Here is an 18,701-nt window from a genome sequence, read left to right as displayed (position 1 = left end):
AACTGGTATCTGTGCCAGGTCTCCATCCATAATGTAGTTTTTATTCATGGTGTGTGTGTGTGTGTGTGTGTGTGTGTGTGTGTGTGTGTGTGTGTATGTGTGTGTTGATTGGTTGGTTCTTGAGACAGGGTCTCATGTAACCCAACCTGGCCTCAAATGTATTCTGTAGCTGAAGATACAGGATGGCCTTGAACTCCTTATCCGCTTGTAATGCAGCCCTTGATGTGTCTTGTTGGCAAGGTCAGCTACAACGAGTATCCATCCATTCACCCATCCATCCATCAGTCTATCCATCCATCCATCCATCCATCCATCCATCCATCCATTCATCCATCTATCCACCCATCCATCCATCTGTGTGTATGTGTCTGTCTGTCTGAGTATCTGTCTGTCTGTCTGTCTCTTCCACGTAGTAGAACACTCCTCAGCCTGGCTGCTGTTAGAGTCACCCCAGTTGTTGTTTTCATTGTATTTTGCTTGGCTTTGCTTTCGCTATCAGTGTCCAGGACTTCCAACCCCTAGGTCTGCTGATGCAACATACCTGGAGGGAACTCAGGCAGAGGCTTACCTTCTTTGACTCTCCACCTTACTCTCCTGTATGTCCTTTATTTAGTACGAGCTTTTGTGCCTATGACAACCTGCATTAGCTGCATATATGCAACACGTCTGAATGTGCTTCAGTATTTAGAATAGAATGCAGCTGGGTAAGGAAAAAGACCCAAAATTCTGGGATGTATTGTAAGAAAGTGTATTACAGACACTCAACATGACCTAGATTAACTGGAGAAAATTCAAATGGAAGAAAACGGGTTCTGGTGGAGTCCTGTAAGTGCATTTACAGGGGAAGGTAGGAGGACAGGCAGTTTCTGTGATCTCAGGGCAGACTGGCAAGACCGGGAACAGTTTCAATGCATCAGACCAATTAAGAGTGTGTTTTAATTTGAGGCTGATCTGCGTCAGCCTTCAGCAACAGTCAGGTATTACTCAATGGTGAAGGATGTAGCTGAAATGGCAGAGTTCACTAGGACAGACATTTTACACTCAGTACAAGGGAGCCTTACATGAGCAGATGGAGAAAAACCAGACCATTCCTGCTGCTCTAGCACCATCACGTGGCCACAGCCCAAATGGCAGTCACTTTGCAGATTCAACAAACCTCGGGGTTCACACACAAAAGGGGCTTGGTGCCACATTCCTTTTCTGTTGAACACACACATTTACCACATAAGGGCTTTTGATACTGGGGTCTATCCTTACCCAGTAATGCCTCCCCAAGTAACCGGGAGCAGGCAATCTCTGAGGACAACACATCCTCTGTTGAATATTGTAGCAATTTGACAGATTATTATTAAGCTTAATTTTTATAAACTAGTGATAGTAGAAAATTCTGTTTATGAAGACAGACATTCTATTTTTAAAGAGCAGCGAGAAACTGCTCTTTAAAAAAAAAAGTTCCTACGTAAAAACAAACACTTCACTAACAGCCTGGAACCAAACTGGTTAGCCTATGTTTGAATCCACATCAGCTAGGCAACCCTGGCACTTTGTAGAAGGGCTGACACATACACAGAATTACTCTTTCTTAAATGAATTACAGTTAAAGAAAAATATTAGGGGTTGGGGATTTAGCTCATTGGTAGAGCACTTGCCTAGCAAGTGCAAGGCCCTGGGTTCGATCCTCAGCTCAAAAAAAAAAAAAAAAAAGAAAGAAAGAAAAAATATTACAGCTCCTCTTTCCTGGGTTATCTGAACAGTCTAAGAAGCAAGGGAAACCCCAATTTTCAATTTTGTCCACATAATAACTTGCCTGGAAATGCATGAATGTGCCTATGTGGGATGCTGTATGTCTGTATCTCTCTCTCTTTCTCTCTCTCTCTCTCTCTCTCTCTCTCTCTCTCTCTCTCTGTGTGTGTGTGTGTGTGTGTGTGTGTGTGTGTGTTTCTTCGTGGGTAGTGTGTGAGCAGGTGTACACATTTGTTTATGCACATGTGTAGACCAAATGTCAATGTGGGTGTCTTCCTCTATCATCATATTTGGGGGACCAAGTCTACCATTGAAGCTGGAGTGGAAGCCCCCTGGGGGCTCATGTGCTAGGATTACAGATACACGCCGTCACACCCATGGACGTGAGGACCCAAACTCAGGACTTCATGCTTGCATAGCAAACACTTTACCCACTGAGCCTCTCAACCTCTTGAATTAAACGCCCCGACATGAGTACTTTTAAGTACCTCCCAGTAATGTTTTTGTGCAGCTCACTTGAAGGACCATGGAAGCAGAAGCTTGTGATCCATCTTTAAGTTACAAGTAAAGATCATCATTGGCCCAGCAGCTCTCCTCTCCTCTCCAGTGACCTGTCACCATATTTGGCTGGTATTTTCCCTCCAAGATGGCGTCCTGTTACAGCTTGTTTTCACCAGCTTTCCATGATGGTGAGAGAGCAGTCATGGAGTACAAAGCTGTGGTCTGTTAGATTCCAGTGCACTCTGAGATACGTACGCTATCTTGTGTTGTCCAAAATGTTATCCTTAACACTTAACGTGCCTGGGGCACAGCAAGAACTGAACAATGGGCTTGGGAAATAGCTCCATGGGTAGAGTGCTTGCCATATAAGTGTGAGGACCAGAGTTCAGATCCTCAGCACCCATACAGACCCTGGGTGGCCAGCCCGTGGGAGGCAGAAAGAGTGGATTCCCTAAGGCAAATTGGATAGCTAGAGAAGCAAATTGGTGAGCTAAGAATCCAAGTGAAAATCTCTGCCTCAGTCCATAAGGTAGAAAAGGATGGAGGAAAACACTGACATCAGCTTCTGACCTACACACACACACACACATGAACATGCATGCACACATACATACACATGAATGTGTAACCATATATGTGCAAAGAAAAAATAAATAAGGAAGAAATAAAATATTCAACAACAACAAGATCCAGCCATAGTGCCGCATGCCTGGGAGTCTAGCGCTATATGGAAGGACAGGAGGGTGAAGGGTTCAGTTCTTCCTCACAGACACAGCAAGCAGGGACCAGCCTGGGCTTTTGACCTTGCCTCCAAAGGAAAAGGGTAGAAAGGAAAGAAAGAAATGAGGAAGGAAGGAAGGAAGGAAGGAAGAAAAGAAAAGAAAATGATTTGTGGGTTTTATTTTTATACAATATATTTTGATTATGTTTTTCCTCTTCCAACTCCTCCCAGAATATTGCTACCTTCCTACTCACCCAAATCCATGCTCTACAAAGAAACAAGCACACAAAAGACAGACAGACAAAAAGAAAGAAAGAAAATGAGGGGAGAGAGAGAGAGAGAGAGAGAGAGAGAGAGAGAGAGAGATGAAAAACAATAAGGAAAAGAATGCCCAAACAAAAAGCCCACCCAAAACCATGGAGTTTCTTTTGCACTGACTAACTACTCCTGGTCAAAAGGCCTGCCCTGAAGTGTGGATTTCCATTGAATAAACTGATTTTTGTTTCCTTTCCCACCAGGTTTCAATTGCAAATAGCTTCAGAAGAAGGGGCCAAGTTAAAATTGAGAAGTGGACTGAGGTCCCATGCCTAACCAAAAATGATAAATGTTCAGTTATCTCTTTAGCAGACGTTTCATTGACTGTCTACAAACACTGCGATTTGCTTTGTGAAGTGGGTGAAGACATGAATGAGTTCTGAGCCAGGGAGTGATTTAGAATGACTAAGATTTTTAACCCACAAAAAAGGAACCACAAGGCTGTGTTACCTGATATCCCCAGATCACAGACTGCTAAATTGATAGTCATGATTTCAGCAGGTCTCAGTTTCTTCTTGCGTCTATAAGACATATAAAGGACATATCCATTTCCAAATGTCGAGAGAATCCCTACAAAGAAAAACAAAATTTCCCATCATTAGAATGAGGATTAGCATTCACTTTCACATGAAACACTTCTCAGTTTCAAAAATGGATACCACAGATTCAGAGGGTAATGAGAGGCCACTAAATAAAAGTCTAAATTAAGAAGATGAAATCAAAAGCATGAATTGTGAATGACAGGCAAGGGATGGGTTGCCTTGAGAGGAATAGGAGTCAGGGATTGCAGGACTGAACTTACCCAGACAATGGAACTGCTAACTTCCCAGTTAGGCTCAGGAGGATGTGGTAATCCCAATGGTCAGTTCTTGTACCGGCCTCCAGGGCAGAGTGTTTTCCTCAGCCATTTTTATAAAGTATTGGCTTTATAAGACTCCCTCCCTTGGATAATTGGGATTAACCCCTTAACTATTTATACATCCTGAAGATAAAGTCAACCAAGAGGGTGACTTTAGTGCTACCGTGGGCTTCCAAAGGAGCACCAGCATGCGGGAAAGGTGTGATCAGAGGTGGCTGTCGTAACCCCTTGCAAGGAAGAGGTCATCTCCTGGACAGCCCAGGGCTTAGACTCCTGAGGTGGTATGGACCCTCAATATCTGGAACACAGGATGCCTTCAGCTAGCACTGGTCTAGGTGTCAAGGGCAAGTGTGTAACAACTGATAACATGGGCACTCCCCTCCCACCAAGGGGAGAGAAAGTGACCCTCAACCCACCAGACCTAACAACAATGACATACATGTGTTCCCAAGGTTGCATATTCTTTTATTAATGACAAATTGGTTTGGGTATTACAATAAAACTGTTCCAAAGTTCTTACAAACCCAGTTAAAATTAAAAAAAAAAAAAAGACCCATTATCTACTGACTGTATTTAAGAAAAGAATACACCTACTTCCATAGCTTAACATGTAGAGTAGATTTCCTCAGGAATTCTTGCTTCATAGTGTAGCTGTGTGTAAATGGGAATCTGGTACAGCTGCCTTCAGTAGTAAGGAATAAGGAAAGCATTAACGGAGAGACCCAGAGTTGTCTGTTTTAATTTCTATTTTAATTTCTCCACCACAATTCATTTGGGGGGGACAAGGGGGGGGGAAATGTGTGTCTCTGCTAATGGTACAAAGCCACCAGGACCTGACTGCATTGTGCTCCTAGGAGATGCTGGCTCTCTGGAGTCACAGACACTTCATGGTCCGTGAAAGCATTTAGCTTTCTTAAAGCAAAAGGGCAGAAAAATTGAAGGAACTGTACAGTCCTAAAGCAAGGCAGACAAAAGGCAACTCCTGTATCCTAATAAGAAACCATCTAGCAAGGCACACTGGGAAAAGAAAATGCAAAAATGCAGCTCAAAAAATAATAAGACAAATTCCATCCATGTCATATCAAAAAAAAATAGTAAAAACAGTTAAGTATTTGCATGCCATCAATTTAGAAGGTTGTCTGATGCCCTTTTGTCTGCCAGCATCTTTTGAGAATATTTCTTATTTGCATTTCCTTACATTGTTACTAACCCTATTTCATAGGGTTTCACCCAGTGCCCATCGTGATTTAAAAAATAATGAATTCTATTAAATGCCATGTTCCATTGTTTCCACAAGCAACCTTGTCTGCAGATGAGCTTTAAGATAAATCAAATGTATTTTTAACACTAAGGAAAACAAGATTAAGACAATAGAGATTATGGGGTGGACATTTTTTGATCATCAGAATCCTGTATCTTTTGCAAATAGGAAGGACAAAGAGCCTTCCTCTATGGGCAGTTAATAAAGCAGATGTTAATGTGAAAAAGTGGAGAGTGGAAAATGGGTCTCACATTTATGTCTTCTGCATGCCAAACTGGGATTTCATTCTGCATTTTCCCCACGATTCCTAGTACTTAACAAAAATGACCAAGAATGTTGCTCTGGCTCTTTAAAGGGGACCTAGACATGTAACAACCACACATGGGGTCAAGCCCAAGACATGGGTCTAGAAAGAGTCCAAACACCTCCATCCTCATCCAAATCTACCCTTCCTTCTTCCCTCACCACAAATGATTGTCTGTGACTTTAATTTCTCTCCCCGATTCATCTGACACTACTTTGCTTGGGGAACTCTTGGTCAACACCTAATTTCTAAGCTCAACTCTGGACTTACATGTGCCTTTGATTCCCTTGAACCCACCATGCATCAAGTGAGAACTTCTCTCATTTCCCTGCCGACACTGCTGGACTCTTTTGCTAAAATCCTTCAAGCAAGGAAGGAAGGAGCTCATAGTCCTCCAACTGCTACATTGCCTAGAGCCATTTATCTGGTTAAAGATGCTATTTTCAAACCATCCATTGCAACTGACTAAAATAAATTAACTTCAATTTATGAAAAGCTTGCTCGTCTGCCTCTTCAGATCACTCAGTTAAATAAAAACATGATGTGGACTTTACTCTGAAGCAGTCTCTATTCCAGCAAAGGGCTTTTCATTACCGCTCTGTTCCCAGCCACTTTGGATGTTTGTGTTGGAAAGGACAAATTTGAATTAGATGAAAAGTAGTTAAATGTTCACAGTAAAGTACAATGACCCTGGGAATTATTTTGCAATAGAGCATGTTTTTTAATCTCATGAATTCTTTCTGCCTCAAGCACTGACCATAGAGGGATCTCGAGAACTTTCTAATGAGTTTTTCTAAGTTCAGGAATTACATGAATTTCTTCGCCAGTCATAGAGAGATGAAGGACGAGGGAAAGGGAGAGAAGAGGGGAGGGAGAGATAGTGGAAGGGACAGAAAAAGGAGAGAGAAAGAAAGACAGGTTGAGAAACCAGGCTTGAACCAACATCTGAAAATATTGAAGACATATAAACCTAAAGATGGAAGCCAGCTGCTCACCGCACATCCAAACTTAATATGACAACTTTAAATTAAATAAATGTTGTAAATATTTATTTTAAAAGCAGGGTACCACTGTGTAGCTCTGGTTGGCCTAGAACTCTTCTCTGTAGACCAGAATGGCCTTGAACTCATAGAGATCTGTCTGTTTACGCTTCCCAAATGCTGGGGTTAAAGATATGTGCCACCACACCCAGCCAAATGTTATAAATCTAGACTGCCTGCCTTAGTACAATCCAACAGAAATATAATATAAGCCAGAAACATGAGCTACACATACACTTTAACTTTTTCTGGTAGCCACATTAAGTAACACAAAAGCACCTAAGCAAATTAGTTTTAGCAAGTTAATGCTTAATCTAATCCAGAAATTGCTAGTCCAACAGGCATTTTATATTGCAAATTCTTAATGAGATGTTTGTACATTATTTTTTCCAGTACTAAGCCCCCACTAGGAAGCAGGCATTTTCACTACAGTATGCTCACTGGAAAGGTAATAGTTTATGTGCCCAGGAGCCCCAGGCGGCTGCTAGGTTGGATGATACAGTCTAACCACAGACAGAAGCAACCCTGTGTGAATGCCGTACAAAGTCTTTCCACCCTAGGCTGGTTTTCATTGATCACCAATGTAATTTGGATCTTAGCAGTGTTGATAAGGTGCAGTTTCTAAGGTAGGGTCTTCCATCACTGCTGTGCTGGGTCACAATTTCCTGGGTTGTAAGAAGGGGGCGCTGAAGCACATGGCCAGCAAATGGTCTAAGAGCCACTGTCTTAGGACAGAAATATATGCATTATCACACTTTTGATATTCAAAAAGCCAGCCTACCAGTTAAGTGACCAAAATGAAATCATCTCTAAAGAATTCACTATGAAAGCTCTTCGGAGTATTTTTCCCTAAGGACAGTAGCCGTTGTTTTTATGAACATTGATTGACTGCCATAATGTCAACCCGCCTTCCCCACCTCCACTAATATCCATGTAAGTATCAGAATCGTTTGTGCAAAATCAACACAGCCCGTGACTTCTCTCAATGCAGCCTCTGACACAAGCATTAAGGGAGCTTACCGATTATTGTTAGGTAAAAGCCAGCCACTAAATCCGCTTCCCAGGAAAGTTTGGAAGCGAAGGGGTCTTCATCTCGAAGATAGTGTGGCAGGTGCTCGTCCTGGGGCAGGGCAGTGTGGTTTAAGGCCATGCTGTTCTCACACCACCAGGGGTCTGTAAAGCAAATCAGCAGAGGTCTTAACAGACGGAATAATATGTTCCTTCAGATCTGCTCACAGATGCGCTGTTTTCTGTAAAACAAAAGGCACACTCCGGGGCTCTATGGGTGGTTAGTGCCTAGGGAGAAAAAAGTTCAGCGCTTTTCATAAATGACGTAAACACACCAACACTCCGTTGTTCAATTTGCAGTCTGGGCAAGCCTGCATCTTCTCCTCCTAGGCTTCCTCTGAGCCTCTTCACACCTCCCTGCAGTGAATAAGAGGCCGAAGACTGGTTTATGTTATTGCTCCTTAGCAAACTTTGTAAAGATCTGAACTAAGAGAAGCTACTGTCTGAAATGTGGGCAGGGTGTACAGTTTGACTTGTCAAGCGTACAGCGTCCTGGGATAGCCCAGTCTTCTCCATTCCTTACACGCTTGGTGAGCTGTAGAGTTCTCTAAGGGGAGAAACAGAGCATTCAGTGCAAAGGAACATGGGTACTTCACTAAATGAAGCTAAGAGGTCAGAAACTGACCAAGTTAACCTAAAAATTGAGGCTGTTCAATGGTGGGAGGGGTGCACCAGCCTCTGTCCATCACTAAGTAGCTGTTGACAGTTGCTGGCTGCTAAGGGAAGGAGAGTCAGTTTTCTTTGAGCATGTGGCCTCTGGTAGGTTAGCCATGGTCCAGTAGGTGGCCATGCACCCATGTGTATGCAGGCAACACAAATTAGACTCAGTGTGCTATTAAAAAACAAAACATGAAATTAAGATGGGGGTGATCTGAGGGAACTGGAGTGGAATTGAAAGAATAATATATGTATATAACATTCTCAAAAAATAAATGCTAAAGACATATATATTAAAAAAATTAAGGGCTGGAGAGCTGGCCCGGTGGTTAAGAACACACAGTACTCTTATAGGACACCCAAGTTTGGTCCCCAGAATCCAGACTGGGTAGCTCAGAGTCACCTGTGTCTCAGTTCCAGGAGGATTTGGTTCCTCTGATCTTAGGCATTGGCACTTACTACACACACACACACACACACACACACACACACACACACACACATTTAAACACATGCATACACACAATCACACACACTCACAGACACTAACACACACATACATGCACACATACACACACTCACACAGAGACACACTAACATACATATTCACATATACACAATCACATGCTTAAAAATGAAATAAATCTTAGGGGAAAAAAAATAAGGCTGTTTAGAAAAGAATTGGGTCTTGATTAAGGCACACAAAGTCCAGGCTTAGGATGGGTTAGATTTTCCTAAAACAGAGCACACCATCATCCTCCTTCAAGCCCAGGACAAGACCTTGAGCAATGACGAACCCTACAAAAAACACAGAATGTTGTGCTATTGATCTTTTGAATTTTGATTTTGAAAGGTTTACCAGAAAAAAACACTGCAAAAACTCAAGTCTCATGCTACCCCTCCCTGATAAGGAAGGAGTCGGTACCTTCTGGGAAGTGACACACACCGCTAAGATAACAACGTCCTGTGGGACAGTCGTTACTGCCTAGTATAGAATTACTAGGAAGTAACTACTACTACTTCCAAAGGTTCACATCAGAGCTAATTCATTTCAAACTGAACCAGTAGGTGTCGCTGCACCGCCCTCTAAGATAATAGAAGCGTCAGGAGTCAGCCTCACACAGGGTGACCTAAATCATTAGATGTCACCGATGTATTTTCAGTTTCTGTAGAAGGACAGATTTAACCCCTTTCTGACAGACAGTTTACAGACCACACAGGGCTTTTCAGTGAGAACTGGCATGTGACAGATGCTACTACAGGTTGAGGACACTCTGGTAGTTAATATCTGGTCCCATTCTCCCCAGGAGCTACACAGGGCTTGAACTGGAAACCCTGGCTGCCAGGCCCACTCCATCTCCAGCCCTGCTGCCCAAGCCAGGGGTTTTCTTTCTATCTGTCAAGCTCCTGATTGCCCTCCTTCTGGTAAAGTCTTCCATCCCAAGCTCCCCAAGCACTCTGGCTATCTAATCCCTTAGATTCAGAAACACAGTATGAGGGCTGTCAGATCTGGCGCTTGCCCTCAGATCTTAAGCAGATCCTTATATTCTGATCTACAGCAACTTCAGAAACATCACATCTGACGTATCTCTCACGCCCATTATGAATGAGATAGTGAATTTCTTTTCTGTTTTCCAATTTTCCCAGTGTGTGTGATTGTCATGGTTGCATGTGCCGTTTGCTTGGGTGGGAGCACAGGTTTGGGGCATACACATGGAGGGAGGCCTAGGATGATGCTGGTAATCATCCGTAATCCCTCTCACGTTGTTCTCCATCAAGCCCTGAGCTTGCAGATGTCACTCTTGCTGACAAGTCCCTTGTCCATGTCTCTGCCTCCCAAGGCTGCGGTGGTGCCACGCCCACCTGATATTTTTCTGGGTGTTTCTGAACATGCAAATTCTGGTCCTCACACATGCAGGGTATGAAGTTTAGCTGCTGAGCCATCTCCTCAGTCCAACACAGTAAATTTGCAAACAAATTGTACACATAGAGGCGAGAAGCTCTATCTAATTTTTACATGCCAGAATACCTACTTTTCCCAGACTTACAAATTTTTGGTTACTCATATTAGCATAAGCCTTTAAGCAATAAAATATACCCCACTGCTTCCACTGCCCAGTCAGGAACTCTTTGACCATAAATAAAGGCACCTAAGGCTTTCTCATAACAGTTCACACACACACACACACACACACACACACACACACACACACACACACAAAGCCAAAATCACTTCCTACTTCTGATCATGCATACAAGTTTTAAACAGTTCTTGGAGCCTTACAATGAATGTTACAGTATAGATCTATCTTCTATCCTCTACAGACCCATATTAGAAATTAAGTGATAACTTGAGTCATAACTAGGCCTAAGTTCTTGTTATCATGGCAAAAATTCCTACTGGTGATAAATTACCTGTGAACATGAGATTCAATCCATCAGCACCTGTGAAAATTTTACCATACAGAGTCTGTGAAGCTGATGACAGAGACCTACCAATGGGAAACATGGCAAGATACAGGTTCTATCAGTCATGGATGAGGGAATTGTAAATAGTGCTATGAAAGAAGATGGAAGTCTAAAAACAAAGAAGCCTATTGAAGAAAGAGGAACAGTAAACCCTGAAACAGTCAAGCCTGGGGGTCAAATTTCCTGAGTTACCGGTAAGTCTGATTCAGATTTCACATTGCTGGTTTGCACAGGACTTTATCAAGTGAGGCCTACTTTTTCTATTATCTCAACAGTAACAACAACAACAACAAAATCGTTCATCATTATATAAACTCCAAAAATTCAAGCCCAGCCCAGCAGGTCAGAAACAATTGCCTTTTCCCTTCCTCCAAACCCAAACTGAGTCAGGCAGTATGGGTCAGGGTTGCACAGGAATTAGCTCTTTAAAGACCAGGGAGAAAGGCAGCTCACTTGACCTCCTTGAACTCCGAGTCTGCCTCATCTCCCACACTGCTTCAATCTGGGTCTTCCTCACCACACCACCACAGTGGTAATAATTCTTCCCTTCAAAAAGTGAGCTGAAAAATGTCATTGTTATAGTATGATAATGTTATTACAACTGAAGGGAAGACACTATGTACCAATAAATATTTTAAGTGAAGAAAAACATAGGGAAACATTATAGAAATACACGTTTCAAGGACTAAAATTGACTTGTGTTTTATGCACGTACCTGTGTATACACATATGTTTTGTATATATATAAACATATACACATGTATATATACCATAGTTATTATATGCAACTTAATGGTAGTTCTTTACATTTCATTTGGCGAGCAAGGTTCTTAATGATACCCATAATTCTCAGGTAACTGCCAATGGTATGTCACTTTTTAAAATATTAATTGTGTGAATTGCAACATAAGATCTGTTAGTGGTTATATTAGTGAAACATTCAAACCATCAAGTTATTCATTCATATAAATATTTATTTACCATACATGATACACAGGCCCTTGCTGAGTATATGGTACTTTGCAGGATCTGAAATTGAAGAGGTTTTGTTATTGTTGTTTTGGTTTGGATTTTCTGCATGGAACCTTCTGAGAGCCCTGTCATTTTACTACCCAGGCAGCTGTTCCCAGCTATGCTTCCTCTGATGCCAACACTGCCCTGGGTGGCTATCAATCAAAAGTAACTCCCACGTAACATGGGGAGGATTTCTTCCCTAGTAATCATGTCTTTTCTTGCTCCCTGAGTGTCCTATAAACTTAGCAAGCTTAAGTCAGGACTTAGTAATGCTCTTCTTCTGTGTGAGCAGCTGTGGATGCTTCAGAAAGGTCTTCAGCCATAATAATGTCAACACTGCCCTAATTTAGTGTGGATCACATCTGATGGTCTTAAAAAGTTGGGATTATTCTGACAACCATAAAGATGTAGTATGCTCCTACTATACAAAGAAAACAGCCAGAAATCACAGCCACATATGAAGTAGAAATTGAGAAATAAAATAGTTGTGGAGCACAAATCCCCAAAGCCAGGGTAACATTTATCTGTTAGACACTGCTGATGACTTCTTTGCCTTTTCTACCAGCAAAATGCTCACAGCCAAGAGGAAAGCTAGAAACTGGCCAAGGGAGTGTCTCATACAAACACGCACACATGCTCTTCCAACTCTCTATATATGATCCAATATGATCCTAGGCAATAAAACAAAAGAATAGCATTTGTTTTCAGCCCGCTTAAGTGGATATATTGGAGGATACATGGAGCATAAGGAAGAGAGTCAACAAGGGTAGAAGAGGGGGAAAGGGGAGGAAAGAAAAAATGCTTTTGTGCATAGCCAAGCAAGCAACAGAGTAATCAATAAATTCAATATCTTCTAAGCCATGTGAGAAATAGAGCAGTGTTATCTGTTGAGAATAACAACCTTTATGCCAATTTATTTTCAACGATTTCAGCTTGAAGCAGAAAGAAAATCCTAAGTGATAGAAGGAGGCACTTGAATATTTTTAGATTGTCACTATTGTCTTAAACTGTCATGTCTCATGTAGCCAGTGTTTATTTCATCCACCATCTCCTCTGAAACTCTAAGCAGCAAGTTTCAAATCAATTTAAGCCCATGTTGTCTTCAACCTACCTCCCCTAAACAAATACACATCCACAAGATACACATCTTATAAAACAATTATTAGTGTGACTGTTTGTCTTCAATAACTTTTATTCAAAGGATGAGAGGGACTTCCTACTACAAGTCCAGATAGTGTTGCCCATATCCAGCAAAGCATACGTTCTCCATCTCTCCTGGAGAACCTTGCATACATCCAAGAGCCCTTCCTGGGAAAGCAGTCAAATGCCACAACCCTCTGGGCTCAGCAGTGGCAGTTCTTGGCCCAAGACTACAAGCACACAGGATGCTGTAGACCCAGATATGGAGCAGTGAATTCTGAATTCCCATCAGTATTATCAAGGAGCACAGTATCCAGGATCCTTACCTACAGAGCACCATTGACTTCAGCCTCACTGCAGCCATCTCATCTCCTCCTCAGCCTTCAAATCAATGGGAAAAGAAACTCGAAGGGAGAAAAGGATTTTGAGAAGGGTGCCAGGAATCCCCTAGCTTACTCCCCCAATTCAAATAGTCTGGCTCTGCACTCACAGTTCTGTGCAGATCATGAGCTATGATGTGCAGACACAGAATAACTACAAATAATGGTGGCTAATAGTAACAATCAATAGGAAACACAATCAGAATTGATAGTAACGGTCAGTGTGAAACATGTGGAATTTTCAACATTAGAACTTATTCATTCCCTCTCAAAAATGAAATACATCATGCAAGGTTCAAAAAAAAATACAAAGAGGAACATACAGGCTAAACACATGTTTATTTTATCAATGGATATTTCGGGAAAAAATCTGAAATGATCTGAAATGCTATTTTTTAGATGCCATTTTTAAGCATTACTTAATGGATATGGGCCAAAACTCAACGGGGAAAAATATTCTCCAATTACACATCAATATTAACAATGAGAGTTCTGATCAGTTTCTACCGGGTTCCTTGTTCTTACAAAGTCATAAAAAGAGGAGGAAAGAAGGACACCAGGGCACCAATTCCCACGCCACCCCCATCAAATCCAGCTCATGATCTCTTTGTCCTATGAATCATACCTGGGTAGACCCCCTCACTGACAATTCAATTCCAAGTCCAATTTTAGACAGTAGATATTAGAATGTGTCCTTTCTAAATTATTCCAACCCTTTGTTAAAACTCACCGTGGGTGGAAGGGCCTGTCAAAACCAGAAGTTTCCTTCCTGGGCTTCTAGCTGGATCTGCTCAGTGCTGTCACATCTTTTTATTGGTTCTTTCCAAAGCAACGCTCCACTTGCTTTTCACCTCCGCTGATGTTAAACATTATTGAATACATACTCATTTTCGAGATGTCGCTGTTCTCCCCACCCCTTGACTGAAAAGACCAATCATATCCTTTGGGGCGGGGGAGCTCATGTTATTGAATTATGAGCAAAGATGCAATTTTTGGAAGCTTAATTTATCGGTGATTAAAAAAATAAACAGCAGCAGCTACTTGGCACTTATATTGATCAAAAAAGTCGAGGACTGATGCTTTCTGCAGACTGTACTTTAAAACACCATATACTTGCTCTTTGCTCTGCTGATGCTGAAGCCTCCGCATAATCTGTTAAATAACTAAGAATTAAACCTTAAATTCTTTCTAAATGATTTGTCTTCCGAAGCTATTTTTTCAATCAAGGCAGATTCTCCTTAATTACCTACTAGAATTCCCAGAGAGGGGCTACTAAAATAGGAGAAGAAAAGCATGTAGATGATTTTTAAAGCATGGGGGTTAAGACTTACCCAGGCCCACCTCACACCTTTAATGGTGTGTCAGGATTGAAAGCAAAGTTGTGTTCCTTTATAGGAAGCATCCACAGTTCTTCATCTGGAAAGGACACCTCCCTGTGAGTGGCACTGGGGCTTGATGGATTTCAGACAGTGTTCCGTTTCTGCTCCACAACAGTAATGAGATGAATTTGGCTGTCATAGTCACTATTTTGTGGATTATGTACATTACAGTTGCAAAGAACGCTGGTTGGACAACTAAGGCTGTGGTTAACCAAATATATGCCCGTTTTATCGGATCCAGAAAGATTACACAACTCATAATAGGTCAAGCTATGAGGTTCCTAGCAGTTTCTCACTACAGACTTTATGGCAAAAACAAATGACTAAAAACTTTAATAACGTTATAGTTTGAATATAAAATGGCCCCCACAGGGTCATGTATTTGAATGTCTAGTCCTTAGCTGGTGTGCGCTGTTCCGGGAAACTGTGGGTCCTAAGTGGAGGAAGTGGGATACCAGGAGGCAGGCCTTGAACATAGTCAGCCCCTCCCTCCTCTGAGCAGGGTTCCCTGTCCCTCCACTGCCGTGCCTTCCTGCCATGATGAATTGTGGCCCCTAAACCTTGAGTCCAAATAGATCCTCCCTCTTTTAAGCTGTTTACACCAAATACTTTGTCCATGGACTAGAAATGTGATGGATACATGTAGCATTGTTTTAAATAATATTTTTATGAATAAAGGGAGTATCTGGATCTCTATTAGAGAAAAAAGTGTTACGTGACAATGAACATAATCATTTTGGAGAAATCTCCTGAAATATAAGAGTCTTTCAGACCAACCCTCTGAAGAAACATTCCTAAATATTCTTGTATAAACACAGTTTCAAATAGCCTAACCAACCAAGACTAGACTTATGCTTCTTATATGATAAGATCCCATTTTTTGAAAGATTGTCAAAATATTTTTAAACTGTAATCTTTTAAACTGTCACAGTCACTATGGAAATCAGTGTGGAGGTTCCTTAAAAAGCTAGAAATAGATATACCATACAGCCCATCTGTACCACTCTTGTACAAATACTCAAAGGACTCCCTATCCTACTACAGAGACACTTGCTCATCTTTGTTCAATGCTGCTCTATTCACAATGGCTAGGAGACAGAATTAACCTGCATGCCCATCAGTAAATGGATGCATAATGAAAACATGGTACATATACACAATGCAATACTCATCAAAAGGACACAAACATAATATAGAAAAATTTCATCCTGAGAAATTAAGATGGAAAACAAGCAATGTAAACAGAAGAAATGAAATGCTAAATGTAAAAAAAATACAAGTCAACAAAATGAAAACATAGAAAAATTTTTTTAAAAACATAAACATGAAAACATAAAGAAAGATCAACAGAATTACAAATGGGCCTTAAAATGTTTCCTGGACATGGACTGAAGAGGTGGCTCATTTGGTAGAGTGCTTGCCTTGCGTGCACTGGGTTTGAACTCCAGCACAATCAGGTGGAATGTCACACTCCTGTAATCCTAACTCTTAGAAGGTAGGATCAGGAAGGTCAGAAGTTCAAGGTCATCTTCAGTCTGGGAAGCATAAGATCCTTTAAGAAAGAAAGAGGAGGTGGGGGAGAAGGAGAGATGGAGGGAGGGAGGGAAAGAGGGAAGAAAGAAAGAAAGAAAAAAGAAAAGAGAAAGAAAGAGAAAACATCTCCTGAACAACAACAAAAAACAACCCACTGAACTGTGCATGCAACAAACCTGAAAACTGAAAAGATGACCAAACAATAAGAATATATCCATTTTTAATTCTGTAAGTAGTTCAATGGGTTAAAATATTAGGTATTAGAATCACTGATGGGACTTGTTTAAAATGTGTTTTCCTGTTATTTGCTGGGAATTTTAACTCATCTAGTCACACATAATTAAATCCTCTCTAGTATCCCTGATGAGAACACATCCATAATTAAAACTGTTTGCTTACATCACATGAAAATATATTTGTTTTGTATTGATTTTTCATATGGATATATGAAGAGGTCATGAGACAGAGTCCTATTAAAAACAGAATTCCTCAGAAATGAATGAGTGTGGACATTGGTAAACCACTGGGAGAGTGAATATGGAGGCTGAACTCCCTACATACCAGGTGCCCCCAGCTACAACTCCTATGTGCCACTCATGACAGCCCAGTGTCCTCTGGATAATTACTACAAATTCAATGAAACATAGAACATGGGAAAACAGAGGTTAGCTACATACATTAGCAAGCATCAATACAATTCTACATACTCTAAAACAGTGAGGGTGAATTTCTCATTGGGCGACACAAAGACTGAATGAATAGTCATCACCTTGCGGAAAGATTCACTCCACCCCTCAACGCATTGCTTATTTGTTTGTTTGTTCGTTCTTCGTTCGTTTGTTGTTTTACCCAGTGCCAAGCTAGGACAATAATTTAAAAACAATAGTGATGATGCTGATAATAACTAGCATTTAAGTGGCTACTAAATGCTTAATCTATACTAATGAATGTATATACATATGTACACATAATAGTGTGTAGTTATATAGATACAATGACTGTATTGGCCTAGACATGTTCTTTACCTTATAACTATAAATAAAGAGACATCTTCATCCTTAAAACCTTTATCAATAAGGATTATTTTTATCCTATGGTAACAGGCAAAATATGCCAATCACTAGTGTATTTTAATTTGTTAAGAGTCATTATGTACCCAACAGGCTAGAAGTATTCCTTGGTTGTAATGCACTTGCATAGCATGCGTAAGGCCCTGCATTCCATCCTCAACACCAAAAATATACAAAAGCTTTTACTCCTTCTTGATCCCCATATACTTCTCCTAAATACCCTGAATTAATCACTGAAAACCTAGTAATGGGGTGGAATGGGGAAGGAAAGTGCTGCTTGCGTGTTTCTTCTACTAGTTCTGACCCATGATTTCAACAATCACACATAGAAATTAAACATTATTGGCCTCTCAGCCACAGATCTTTATTGAGTAAAACTTCCTGCTCAAATGAAGCAATTGGAATTTGAAGACTCCTAACTCGTTGAAATGCTACAAAGCATGTTTTTCAGTTCTGGTGTAAGTCTCTAGAAAGAGTGCTAAGGACCAAATACATTCAGCAGTTTCCCATGACTATAATAAAATGACTTAGGGTTAATATTTTAGAAAGAGGAAAAATTTATTTTGGTTTCTAGAATTGGATATTGTTACAAACAATCTTATGCTGTGGGATGTCGTTCTGTATGCTGTGAATGTGTGTTGCTCTGATTGGTTGATAAATAAAATGCTGATTGGCCAGTAGCCAGGGAGGAAGTATAGGTGGGACAAGCAAAGAGGAGAATTCTGGGAAGAGGAAGAGCAGAGTCAGAAGTCACCAGCCAGACACAGAGGAGGCAAGAGGACAAAGCAGAACTGAGAAAAGGTACCAAGCCACGTGGCTAAACATAAATAAGAATTATGGGTTAATTTAAGTGTAAGATCTAGTCAATAATAAGCCTGAGCTAATGTCCATGCAGTTATAATTAATATATGCCTCTGTGTGTTTACTTGGGGGACACAAGTGGGAGAGATTTGTCCTGACCACCAGCTGGCTGGGACACAGGAAAACTTCCTACTACAATCTTATGCCCCACATTGAATACCACTTGTTATGAACAATCCTTATAAGTCTGTTTAATGGGCAATTGGTATTTATTAAGATATAAATTGGGGAAATACACTCACAAATACAGAACCAGTCAGGCAGGCAATGTCTCACTATTTGCCTTGGGCAGGAGAATATTGGGATCCCACTGAACCCCCTCCACATCCCACAGAACAGAACAGACTATGACTCACCAGGAGGCCTCTGGAGATGCCTGCTGCTTT

The 18,701-nt window shown here is 41.0% G+C and overlaps 1 protein-coding gene across 1 annotated transcript in view; it reads right to left on the bottom strand.

Moving 5' to 3' along the window:
• Window positions 1–7,898, bottom strand: part of Opn5 (opsin 5) — a 54,620-nt gene extending 46,722 nt beyond the window's left edge. Inside the window, exons 1-2 of the mRNA XM_036168352.1 lie at window positions 7,765–7,898; window positions 3,731–3,850 (exon numbers count right to left, since the gene is read on the bottom strand). Coding sequence (XP_036024245.1) covers window positions 3,731–3,850; window positions 7,765–7,894 — 250 coding nt within the window. The 5' untranslated portion in view covers window positions 7,895–7,898. The remainder of the gene's footprint in view (window positions 1–3,730; window positions 3,851–7,764) is intronic.
• Window positions 7,899–18,701: the final 10,803 nt, after the last annotated feature.

The sequence above is a fragment of the Onychomys torridus genome, chromosome 18 (genome assembly GCF_903995425.1).
Source record: "Onychomys torridus chromosome 18, mOncTor1.1, whole genome shotgun sequence".
Lineage (NCBI taxonomy): Eukaryota > Metazoa > Chordata > Mammalia > Rodentia > Cricetidae > Onychomys > Onychomys torridus.
This window is presented reverse-complemented; position numbering and strand designations above follow the sequence as displayed.